General features: G+C 36.8%; 1 protein-coding gene across 1 annotated transcript in view; it reads left to right on the forward strand.

Moving 5' to 3' along the window:
- The first annotated feature begins 1,040 nt into the window (after positions 1-1,040).
- LOC128989535 (brefeldin A-inhibited guanine nucleotide-exchange protein 3-like) overlaps positions 1,041-12,398 on the forward strand; it is a 48,817-nt gene continuing 37,459 nt past the window's right edge. The window contains exons 1-10 of the mRNA XM_054411432.1: positions 1,041-1,182; positions 1,303-1,396; positions 2,261-2,394; positions 2,832-2,966; positions 3,629-3,794; positions 4,719-4,845; positions 5,008-5,191; positions 5,427-5,524; positions 7,757-7,889; positions 8,825-8,922. Coding sequence (XP_054267407.1) covers positions 1,309-1,396; positions 2,261-2,394; positions 2,832-2,966; positions 3,629-3,794; positions 4,719-4,845; positions 5,008-5,191; positions 5,427-5,524; positions 7,757-7,889; positions 8,825-8,922 — 1,163 coding nt within the window. The 5' untranslated portion in view covers positions 1,041-1,182; positions 1,303-1,308. The remainder of the gene's footprint in view (positions 1,183-1,302; positions 1,397-2,260; positions 2,395-2,831; positions 2,967-3,628; positions 3,795-4,718; positions 4,846-5,007; positions 5,192-5,426; positions 5,525-7,756; positions 7,890-8,824; positions 8,923-12,398) is intronic.

The following is a 12,398-nucleotide window of genomic DNA, read 5'->3' on the forward strand; positions in this document are numbered from 1 at the left end:
GCTCATTCTTGGGTAAGTATAGTAATTGTGAAACGTGTCAGGGTTATTTCTAAATTTTAAGGTCTTGGTAGTGAATTAAAAAAGTCTCTCTGGTACTTATATCTCATAAAAACGGATGAACAAAAAACATACGTTTTTTTCTTATGTTTTCACAATTTAAAAAAAAATATATACGCTAAGCACCTGCCTCTTCGACGTCCAACTGTGAGCTTTGTGGCTGCAGCTGCACTGGTGGCTGAGCTGGTGGTCCATGCACATTTTGACCGGCCACCAGTGTCGCCACCGGTGTCGCCACCATGGTGGCCCAGTGTGAAGAGGCCTAGTCAATGGCAAAAAACTTCCTCCAGGCCACAAAAGTGGCAACGCTGCAGACCCGGTATACTGAAACAGTTGTTGCAGTAATTTATGTTGGAGCGTATATACGAAATGTTTATGTGTACAAGTTTGTTACTCCTGCATTACTATGATGGCAATAGGCATGTTAACGATACCACACACCAAAGCCATGGCTTTGTTTTAAAGGAGGCTATGATATGATATTTAAGGCATAGCGGAGAGGCCTGTAGTGGCATGTATCAGCTAAAGATAATTTTCTGTTTAAATGTGTGTGCTGCTAAAATAATTTAAAAAATGTTGTCAACAAAGCGGATAAAAAGTGTAATTGTCGGTGGTCACAATGCTACATGCTACCTCAATGGTGTGGTCCTCCCCGCAGATGAAGGTGGGAGTGGCGTTGGCGTAGCAGCGGCAGCGGCGGACCGTTTTTCGTTTACCATCCAGTTGTGATCCAGTTAGACACCATGGATAAAACATACAATACACATCGATGCAAATGTATCGATAATAAGTGTATAATATTAGCTAATCATTCTGTGTCTAGAATGATAATACTTTATTTTGATATAGTATTGAGTTTTTTACAAGTGTTCAAAGTGCATACCTCTATGGCATGGTGATGGCATTATTTTTTTGCAACCTCAAATGTTGTCTGCTGGAAAATTATAAACGAACAACGATCTGTCAAAACACTCAAAACCGAGTATGTGTAGAACCAAGTAATTGATCCATGTTTGTTGAACTGTGTTCCTCGATTAAAATCCAATTTGTCAGTTGGTAATTATGTCCTACATAATCAAATAAATTACCGGGATCTACTTCAGTATCAGACATTAAGTGAACTGGGTGAGTTTGTGTAATATATAACTTAAAGTAGGGCCTAGGACTTTCTAAACAAACACAATGCTTGTCTATATTGACGTTTTATTTACTATATTATATTTTCACCCTTAAATATTTGAATAGTTTCAGATGATGGAAGACTTACTTTTACAAATCGCTAATGAAGCAAGTGGCCAAAAGTTTACCGACTTGAAGAAAGCATCACAGGATGCATATGGTAAGGACACATCTAAAACAAAATTATGATGGTTCAATGATTTAGCCTAATATTTAAGGAGGAGTTGAGCCTTACTTAAGCTTTGATATGTTTGTAATGGATCATGATTAATCCGAGCTTATCTGATTGTCAATGGTTAATTAATTTGTACCATTTATTCATTTTACACTAGCCTAAGTTAAATAAATAACATTCTTGATTTCACTCTAACACAGCTTTTTGGATTGGCTAGGCTTACTTGACATATCTCTCAATCAGATTCTGATTGCATAACCATTTGACCAGATAAATTGACAATGTTGGCAATTCTCAAGAAGGCTACAGTTAGGGTTTACTGCTTTAGAAGCCGCAGAGAAGGACAATACCAAGAATATAGTGAGTGATAAAATGGTTTTATGCACAGCTGAAGTTGTGCGTGTACAGATTTGTTCTCAATACCAAAATCCACAATTGAAGGAATAAAAATAATATACTATACCTACTACCATTAGGCCTACATTGTTTTCACCTATAAGGGTACTTACCTAACCTCTAATCAGGCCTGCTTTTATAAACGGGCAGACTGGGCATATACCCAGGGGCGCCTGGTGGGCGCCGTACAACAACTGCCCGTCAGCACTAGGAAAAAAGGGGGGCGCTGATTTTGATTTTGCCCAGGGCTCCACTGACTCTTAACGCGGCCCTGCCTTTAATTGGCGGAATTCCATTCAGATCCATTCACCTTGCTAACGTTGCTGCCATTGAAACTCAATGGTGACAAACAATTATTCATACCTTCAGGAAATGATTTAATAGGCTAAGTAAGTTAAAAAACCAATGTTAAAATGTGATACCCTAAGTAAATGATATCAAAAACCGTTCCAGACTTTTTGGAATCCCAACAAGGACTAATTAGAGACCCAGCACATGAATTACGAGCAAAATGTCTTCATGCTTTCAAACTGGCTTTGGAAACCAAACGAAGCAAGTTTGTTGCATTTGGACTCACCGGTCTTCACGTAAGTCAAATTTCATAACTATGTACGGATGAAATTTTATTTGTAAACCAGAAGTTCTGCTGTAGGGCCTAAGTTAAATAGGCCTACTTTAGAAGAAACCATCATTTACTTGAGACTAATGATTTCAGCAGTTTTAATTAACTTAGTGAACTTCAGAAAGTTAAATTTGTTGGATAGGATAAAGTTTCCTCACTACTGTATAGTAAGTTAACCCCTTATTTTTTCCAAACATGTTTGTACCGTTACCTATAGGCCTAAGCTGTAGTCTAACTGATAAAACCCTTTGATCTTTTGATCTTTTATTTTCATATTGGCCAAGCAAACAAAAATATTTTAACTTTAAATAAGTTGACACAATAAACTTCAATCAGGCCTATTTTATTGCTGCAAAGTTATAGGTAAGCCTAGTTTGAGTGATCAAATATATATTTTTTCAGAGGTTACTACGAGATGACCGTTTCCAATCCAACTTTGAACCCGAAGATGATTCATTGTGGCTGCCATCACAACTACTTCATGCGATATCATCCTTTCCCTCCCAGTCAGATGACACCCAAGTAGATATGTTGAAGGTAATTTGCAACGTTTAATGATTTATAACAAATTTCTAGGTCTGTAGTTGTACGTTTTCCTCCAGTTTTGATGGATGAAAATTCCTCCAGGTTTTTTGGACGTGCAATAACTTGGATGGTTTCAAAGTGTAGATTAGTCGTCCGCACTTAATTTGCTCGATGTCAGTCTCTATTCTGTAGATATGTTGTCCAATTGATTTTAATTGGTGAAGCCTCCTAAAAATATAATTGTGATGCCTATAGAAGAAAAACGTAATTCAATCTAGGCCTACTATGTTGTGATTAGCAAATTACTGGTGTGTTACTATAGTGTTAGCAAAACGGGAGTGCCGATAGAGACGAGGTCAAGTTCCTTCAAACCCACGCACCCCCACAGGTCTCCATTGGCACTCCTGTTTTGCTAACACTATAGACAGGTAGCCTAAGGTTTGGTTGTGATAGGCAGGCCTACATAGGTTCGTACACAGCTATAGAATTTTACATTTTGCTTAGAACAAGAAAAAAAAAATAGTTTTAAACCATAAGGTGATACATTTTTGCTGGGATTCTGATAATATAAATTACTAATAGGCTTTGTAAATTAAAAAAAGATTTCTTCTTACTTTCAATCGGTGACTTACTGTAAGTATACATTAAAAACCATATAAAATAATTTTGTGTAGGTCCTACTCAATGTGGCTTGTTCGTCATATTGGACCATGAACGGAAGAATTATCATCCAGATATTAACCTTGTGCAGTGAAGCCTACGAGTCCGGCAACCAAGCCATCAGAACAGCGGCTCAGGCAGCCACCAGCCAGACTTTGCGCTCCTTCTGTAACATGCTGGGTTTGTAGATTAAATATTGCTCTGTAACGTGCTATAACAAGGTTTGTACATTTTACATGATCCTATAACCATCAGGATTGTCTGTAAATTAAGGTCTCCTTCTGTCGTAGCCAAGCGAGCTAGATCAAATCTGAAACCATTGTCATGTTCTTTACTTTATCCACTACTGTTCTAGCCGACTCCCACCCTCTAGGGGGATATTAGTATCACCATAATATGAAAACACAGTGAATAAAACTAACACTTCTGCCAAGTATGAATCACGTTTTGTGATTTTGCCGAACACAAAAAATAGGCTGTAATAAAGGGAAGTTTAGATCCGTGAAGTTAGCCCCCCCCCATAAAAGCACTAACAATAAAACTAGTATTAATGGTTAGTGCTTCGTTAGTGCTGGTTAGTGCTTCAACTCCCATCGTTAGTGCTCTTACGGTTCAGGAGCTATAACCAAAAAACTGTGGGTGGGGCCAACTTCACGGAAGTTAGCCCCCCCCAGTAGTAATATGTGAGCACTAACTTTCTAAACTGTACCAACGGTTAGTGCTTCGTTAGTGCTGGTTAGTGCTTCAACTCCCATCGTTAGTGCTCTTACGGTTCAGGAGCTATGACCAAAAAAAAAAAAAAACACCAAACGAGCCTACAAAATTGGAGGAAATGTCCGCTTCCTCTCTGACTACTACATCTACTGTACAAGCATTGTGCGTATACTGTATGGCCGTCATTCATCTTTACGATTAAAGTGAAGTAGCCTAGATATATGAGTCACCCGTTCAAGACGGGCTAACACCTTCTGGATTGAAAACCATTAGCCAAACGCCACTGGGCCCTTGGAAGTAAATAGTAAATTCCAACTCCCACTAAGGCAGGCAGTTAAAACAATTTATTCTCAATAGTAGTCGTCTAGTCTTATTGATTATACTTTGCAGATGAAGAATCCCAAGAAACCATTCAAAGCTCGCAGCTCAGGGAGGTTGGAAGTGGAGGCATTGACTGCTTCAATGAAGTGATTCCTATCTTACAATTCATCTGCAGCAAACTCGACGAAGCCCAGAGGTAAATAAAGTATAGGCCTACTCAAAGTCATAGTTTACATTTTTGTCTCATTGAGCCCACCAGTTCAGCTTGTTTGCTGTCTCATGGTACAGCATTGGTTGTTGTCGCACATCCTATTTCATGCTACACGGTCATTGGTTTTATGATTTGTTGTGTTGGCAGCACTGACCGCAGCAGCCACAGTGTTGTGTTCCTACTAGAATGTCTACACACGTTGGTGTCCAGTCTACCTCAGAGTATCCACTCAAATCGTCACTTCACTGCGTTTCTCTGGCAGAAGCTATGTCCAGCCTTGATAGCGTTCCTGGGATCCCCTCGTGTCGACAAGAAGATAGTCTCACGCCAAGTAAGTAGAAGTTGTTAAAATGTGAGGGTTTGATTTACAGCTAAATTCAAATACTAGATCTTATTTATTGTTTCCTTGTTTGAAAATTAAATGGGTTAAATAAATCCTGGAGCAAAATAGCTGGAAGGTGGAAGATAAAATTAGTTTTTGTTTTTAGATCTCAATAAAAATAAAATGGTTATATTTAGTATGCTGTACATCCGATGAAATAATGAGACAATGTATCTGTGTGCAGGACCGGCCAGCCGGAGGGGAAGCTGAAGTAGGCAGAGGCTCTGGTGGTCTCCCGTCTGCTCCTAGTTTTGACACTTACCAAGCCAAGACAGTCTATAGGTAAGTTATGGGCCTACTACAACAAAGTCCTCATCTAATAAAAGTTGAAAATCATTGATGTTTCCTTACCTCATGTTTTTTCATTGTTTGTAAATACACTGTTTTTAAAAATTGATTCATATCCTTTTACAAACTTTAGAACCAAAATTATGTTTTGTGAAACCAACCATAATTTAATTTACCATTAGACGTCAATTAATAAGTCTTTTCTTATTGCCATAATACAAAGAGTACAGTAAGCCCCCCCCCCCTGCCCCCAAATAACTGACTAACATTAGATATCAAATCTAATTGTAGTTTCTTGATCCTAAGTTCCACACTAATTTTGTCAGTAGTATCCTTCAGGCCTACTGTTTCATAAAAAGGTTTGATTGCCAAAATGCTCTTAAGGGTTTTTTTTTCAGAAACTTGTTTTTACATGTACATTTAAATTTTATTGCCACAGAATTATTTACTGGTACACAGTCTGCAGCTTACAATAATGGTTTTGGTTTTGTTGGATACTTCAAAGTAATAATTTTGGACTGAAAATTCTGAGGGTAATAATTACCCTCAGAATTTTCATATTATTAATTATTTATAATATCTAACTTTAGTGTTGTGGTCAATATTCTACATTGTTCATCTCATCTATAGGTCGGCCGGTTAGAAAGCGACCTCCTCGTAGCATTGGTGCGAGAGAGAGATAATGAGCTGTGGGAGTGAGACAGACTATGGCTCTTCCCCCACTCCGCTGCCGCCCCGCCCCTTAAATATTAACAGCAATTAAATGATACAGCTGATCAAAATGTAATCAATTACATTCTTCATAACGTGAGAAAAATAGGTCCTACAAAAAATATTGTATAGCCTAAATCAAATCAAATCAAATCAAATATGCTTTATTCATAAAGTACAGTTTTGTACATTGAATGGCGTCAACTCAATCCATCTTAAATTAATAATTTACAAATTTGCATATCTTGGATCATTATGTACATTAAAAACCAAGAACCAGGAAATGAAAATAATCAAAACTGAATTAATTACTAACGCTAAGAGGGGAGGTGGAAAAATACTCTTCCAGGGAATCGAACGCTTTCTCTACTAAATAAAGTTTTTGTTTTCTCATGAAATTCTTCCTGCTTTGTTCATTTCTGATTTCATTAGGAAGATGCTTAAAAAATTTTAATCCTATATAGGATGGTTTTTTTCATAGAATTTTAATTTGTGTTTACTTGAAATAAGGAATTTTTTATGCCGAGTGTTGTATCGGTGACAATTTGTCTCAGAGGTGCTCAAGCAGTTTTTTGCTGGAATAATTGTGTCGTAAATAAATTGGCCATATACCGTTACCATTTTCAGTTCTTTGAATTTGTTTTTGGTTGTTTCGTTGTGTTTTAATTTTAAAATTATACTTATTGCTATTTTTTGAAGTTTAAGTATCCTATCCAAATTTGCTATTGTAGTTGAACCATGAAAGTACTAACCATAGGATAAATGCGAATGGACATTAGCATAATATATATTTTTTAATGTTTAATGGTTACAAAAATAAGACATTCTAGAGAGTGATTATAGTCCTGAACATAATTTTGAAAGGAGTTTGAGTTTATCAACATGTTCATCCCAGTTTAAATTTTGGTCCACAATTAGACCTAGAAACTGTGTACTATGTTTATGTTCAATTTCTTCTACATTATACATGATATTTGGTTTAATTAATTTTTTGTTTTTATTTGTTTTAAAAGTTAAAAAAATAGTTTTTTTGGGATTAAGCTTCAATTTATTTTGCTCTAGAAAGTTTCCAATGTTTGCCAATTCAACAAAACTTAAAATTTCAACTTGTTGCACTGACTCAGTCGAAACTTTTGAGATTTGTATCATCTGCATAAAAACAAAGATTGTTCTGAGGCAAACATGAGAGTGCACCGCAAAATCGCATCAATATTTGAGCATCATGAAATGTTATCATATCATTGTGTAAGCAGTTCCATTTGGTAACACAGGATTCCAACTCCCACGACACCGGGTGTCGGTGTCGTTTCATGCAGTGTGAAAACGGCCATTCCATTGGCGGAGAGGGGGAACATTCCCTTCCCTCGCCGTTGCCTCCCCTACATGCGCTAAAAATTTCACGCAGGTCGTTTTCTAAACGGCCGACCTATAGAATATCTTTTGCCTTAGGACAAGTTGTTGTTGCTAAACGACTCTTTTGACTGTCCAAGATAAATGATTGATATTTTCCCCCAGTATTGGCAGTCAGTTGGTGAGACTGGTAGGATGCGTAGGATCTCTGCGACCAGTTCTGGAGTCAGTCTACTACCGTATGCTGCTCTACCCTCCTCCTCAACATAGGCTAGAGGCACTCAAAGCCTTAAGAGAAGTGAGTGAGATTAGATTTTGTGTGTACTTGGTTCCAAGTAGTTTTAAATTCTTTTACATTTTGAAACACTGTAGTTTTTTGCACCTACACTTAATGGATTCAATATTCTCAGGGATTTTCTTCCACTCATCCCAGAGGTTTTCTTGAGTAGAAACCTTCAACAAGTTGGTAGATGATTCATGACATAACTTCATCACAGCAATAGTAATAGTTTGACTAAAAACCCAAAAATTTGTAAAGATCGGTACATCATTGTTTGCTTGCTAAAATTCATCCTTAACCTGAAAAATAATTGATTCCTAAGACCTATATAAAAATAATTTCAACGGTAAATTACCCGTTATATTTGATTTTATTCTTCTTAGTATATTCTTGTCGAGGCAGTAGGCTTTCTGCATTGGAATACTCCGTCAATGCACAAGAAACACAAAAATACCATAGGCCTACACAATAACTCTAGAGCAATAATTTCCTGTCGTTCAAGTGTGACTTGGGCAACAGAAAATAGAAAAGCATTCTATTATTGTGTTTGTGTAATGTTTTTTGGGTTTATTTTGCCACAATGTACTATCCCATAAAAAAAAAAAAAAAAAAAAACAAATTCAAGGGGTAATTCACATAATTGAGAGTGTGTTTGGGTAACAAAACAAACAAATCAGGCCATGACTCACCATCTACTGGCAAACTCCACCCACATGTATGCAATCAGTAATTAGTACCTATTACTTGACTAACATTTTTGCAAAAACATGTTTATTCTTCCTCGTGGTAAAATGTGATTTTGACACATCACTTAAATTAAGAGGATTATTCATAGCCTGGAGTTCAGTTTAAGAATGAATCAAAACCATTGGCGGTCATCACAGTCATGATCCAGGTATTTTAAGTTTTTATTATTTAAACAATAATTAATTGTTTGTTGTTTTGGCTGTCAGCTTCTCCGCAGCCCTAGCAGGATGGTGGACTTTGCTGGACCAATCTTGGTGGAGGATGAGAAGGGCTGTCAACAGAGTGATATGGCATTGACTAGACTGTGAGTAAGACTACCTGTAGTAGCTTATAGGCAGGGCCGTCCAAAGGGGGGGGGCAACCGGGGCAAGCTGCCCCGGGCGCCTTGGCTAAGGGGGCGCCGCGTAGCGGCTATTTGTATTAATATAGTATTAAAATATGCGAATGCGACTATTACTGCTTGGGGTGGGAGGGGGGGCAGGGGGCGCCACAACCACGTTTGCTCTGGGCGCCGCCAACCCTAGGGACGGCCCTGCTTATAGGTTCAGAAGGGGAATGTAGCACCTTAAAATTTGATAATAGAACAAAAGCTTATAGACACTTAAATGTGTGTAACAAAATGCTTGTGTATTGGTTGCAAATTGTAAAGTTTTACCTTCCAAAAACCTTAAATATCCACTGGCTTAATATTTTGAAAACATTCCTTTCAACTTTGATTAGACGTAGTAGAAAACCCCCTTGGAATGTTTGGGTGTTTGTTAATATGGTGATACTTAATGCTCCAACTTCTGTACACAATACTTGATTACCTCGTTGTACAGGTTCGAACTTGTGTAATTTATTAAGGAAGAATAAACTTTCTGTGCCCTACTCACCTTATTTTTGTTATTGTTTCATATTATTCCGTTCAAGTTAAAGAAAACTCCTTCATTCTTTATTTAACACGCTCGCTACCACAATATTATTACATTTTTCATTCATGTTGTCCAGGAAGGCATATATGCGATGTCCGGTTTCTACCTATAGACACATTATAGACTGACGTCGCATATTTGCATCGGTGTCCTATGTTATTAAAAAGCTTTAAGCTTATATCTTCGAAACAGTCTACTTGAAGGGGTCCTGAATTCTCTGCAGCGGTCTTCAGAGATGTCTGTCGCATATGTGCGTCAATTGGTCTGTGGATTTGATGATTAGTGACGTTTTATGATAGTTGGCAAAACAGATTTTTACTTTTCTGCATCACTGGCCTGTGGTCTACGTGTGCTGTGAACCAAGGGACACCCGGTCTAGATGTGTAATATTAAAATGCATACCTCGGTCCATGGCAATGACCATAGCGTCGCATATATGTGGCGATCGGTAGCGAACATGCTAAAAGTTAACTTTATGTTTGTAAGTGTTAAGGTTATTCAAGCACCACATCTCCAACATAAAAACCTAAAAATTGGAATTTAATTTCCATCATATGTAAAATTTAAGAAGTTTTTAATTTAAATAGAGTTCAAGCTAAAATGTAATAATTGCCTAGTAAATTATTGATTAGGCCTATATGGAATTACTAAACATAAAGCAATAAATTTTCCTTATGTAAAATTTTTTAAATGTAGGCTAATTTAAACTAAATAATTTAATGGAAAAATTGAAAATCAGATTAAAAAAAAAGTTTTTAACTGTATCGTCTATCCGTCTATAGTTTCACTCTCACATTCTGAATATCTAAATAGCAATGGTGGAATGCTCGCTTAACATTTCATTGGGTTTGAAAAGAGATCAAAATTTACTAAAGTCTGCTGAATCCGTCCTTTTCAATTAGCTGATTATGAGTCATTGGTGTTTTGTTTGGGATAACAATTGAAAATGCACAACAGTATTTTCAATCCGGCCGGTGTTTTTTGTTTATCTGCAGTGACCAATCCCGAATAATCTTTCTGTGGCCGGTCATTTGTTTAGAGAACTACAGTAGTGATAATGATTCCATTGTAGAATATTTCTTTTGTTACGTTTCAACTCTTTACACTTTAAGCCATGTAGGCTAGTAAAAAAATCTAAAAAATAATTTATTATATAAAAAATTTTGAACTAATTTTAAAAACAAGTATTTTAAAATTATGCATCCTAGTTATAGCCCAGGCAAATTAGATCAAATATATGGCGTGCTCCCCAAAAAATCGTCTAAAGCTGGAAAGTGTTTTAATACCTTTTGGGGGTCCCAAATAAGACTCCTGTGAGTTTGCGACGGATTCTGACGTCTGCTTAAGTTTTGGGAGTCGAAAAACTAAGAAAATTTTGCACTTTTTACAGTATTTCGCTTATAACTCCTAAATAACGAATCCTAAGGAAAATGTTGTTCAAAGGTGTCTTTTAGGGCATTTAATTTCGCGTCGATTGGTGTTAAATACGTCAAAATCGGCCGAGCCGTTTAGCCGCTGTAGCTTTTCAAATTTGGGATATTTTCATCACCATGGCCAAAAGGTTGATTATTGACCAGTTTTCGGCTTACAACTCCTAAACGACGTATGCTATACAAAAATGCACCTGTAGTTAGTTTGGAAAACACAAAATTCTGCGTATAATGTTTTTTTATTAATCAATATTGGTAATTGATTGTTACCTACTTTGTATGGTTGCCATTTCATTAAAAAAATCGTTAAAGTTAAAGTTGGGAAATTTTACTAAAATTGGTTACAACGTAGATCCTATCCTTAAATGGATTATGAATTATTAGATAGTGGTTTATTCCAGAGGTTTATCTAATAAGGTGTGAAGAGAGTAAGACCCCCTATGTTATTTTAAGTCTAATATTGATCTATCCCTGTGTTTTCATTTTTCAGTTTTTGGCTTACATCTTCTAATGCATGCTATAGGAAAAATGTACCTGTAGTTAGTTTGAAGAGCATAAACGTCTGCGTAGAATTTTTTCCAATTCATTAAGATCGGCTTCACCGTTTAACCGCTATTGATTGTTAACACTAGATCGGATGCTTGTCAAGTTTCCGAAGCTTAAAATCTTACCTTTGAAGTCTGGCAAACAACCAGCCTAATTACCAAAAACATAGGGGATATGGCAGTGAATCTATCAATGAATCTATCCACTAGTGTGACGTCATGGATCCTGCAGCATGACCTATTTTTCTAGTGGGGCCTTGTCTGAACACGTCCTTAACTAATTGCATTGACTATTGGATTCAGAAGAAGACATCCCATCTATATGGATCAGCTGTTGCCAATTTTTTACTAAAAACTAATGTAGTTGTGTGAGCCAATCACAGATTGCTCTAGTGTCTAAAACTCTATTTTGTACCTTGTTTTATTGTTTCTGACATAGTTACTGGGTCACAACAGTTGCTATAGCTCATAATAAGTCATTCCATCAGTTTGACTTGGTAAAAACCAACGTGTAATCGGCAGAAATCAGTAATTTATATCAGAGCAATCTGTATGTGGCTCACATCAACTAAGACAAATTTGATTAAAAACCTGACGACAACTTTAACATAGGGATGGAATGTCTAAAAACCACAATCACAAAATAAATGTACTATTCATTTTTATTTTTAGAGCAACACAGGTTTAAATATCAAGTCATAAAACTAAAATTTTGACAATAGTAAACAATGAAATTTATCATCTTACTGTGGAGAGCTTTTCCGAGATAGAGGAATCAATGATGGGGATCTAGCCCGGTGGTTCGCTGGCAGGCCCATCGCAGTGAATGCTACCATGCTACCCATCAAACTAAGGGATATTGTGGGATCACCTCTTCAACATATTATCAGC

This window comes from Macrosteles quadrilineatus, unplaced genomic scaffold (assembly GCF_028750875.1).
Source record: "Macrosteles quadrilineatus isolate MER2022 unplaced genomic scaffold, UCM_ALF_1.0 Scaffold_3__2_contigs__length_128488019, whole genome shotgun sequence".
Lineage (NCBI taxonomy): Eukaryota > Metazoa > Arthropoda > Insecta > Hemiptera > Cicadellidae > Macrosteles > Macrosteles quadrilineatus.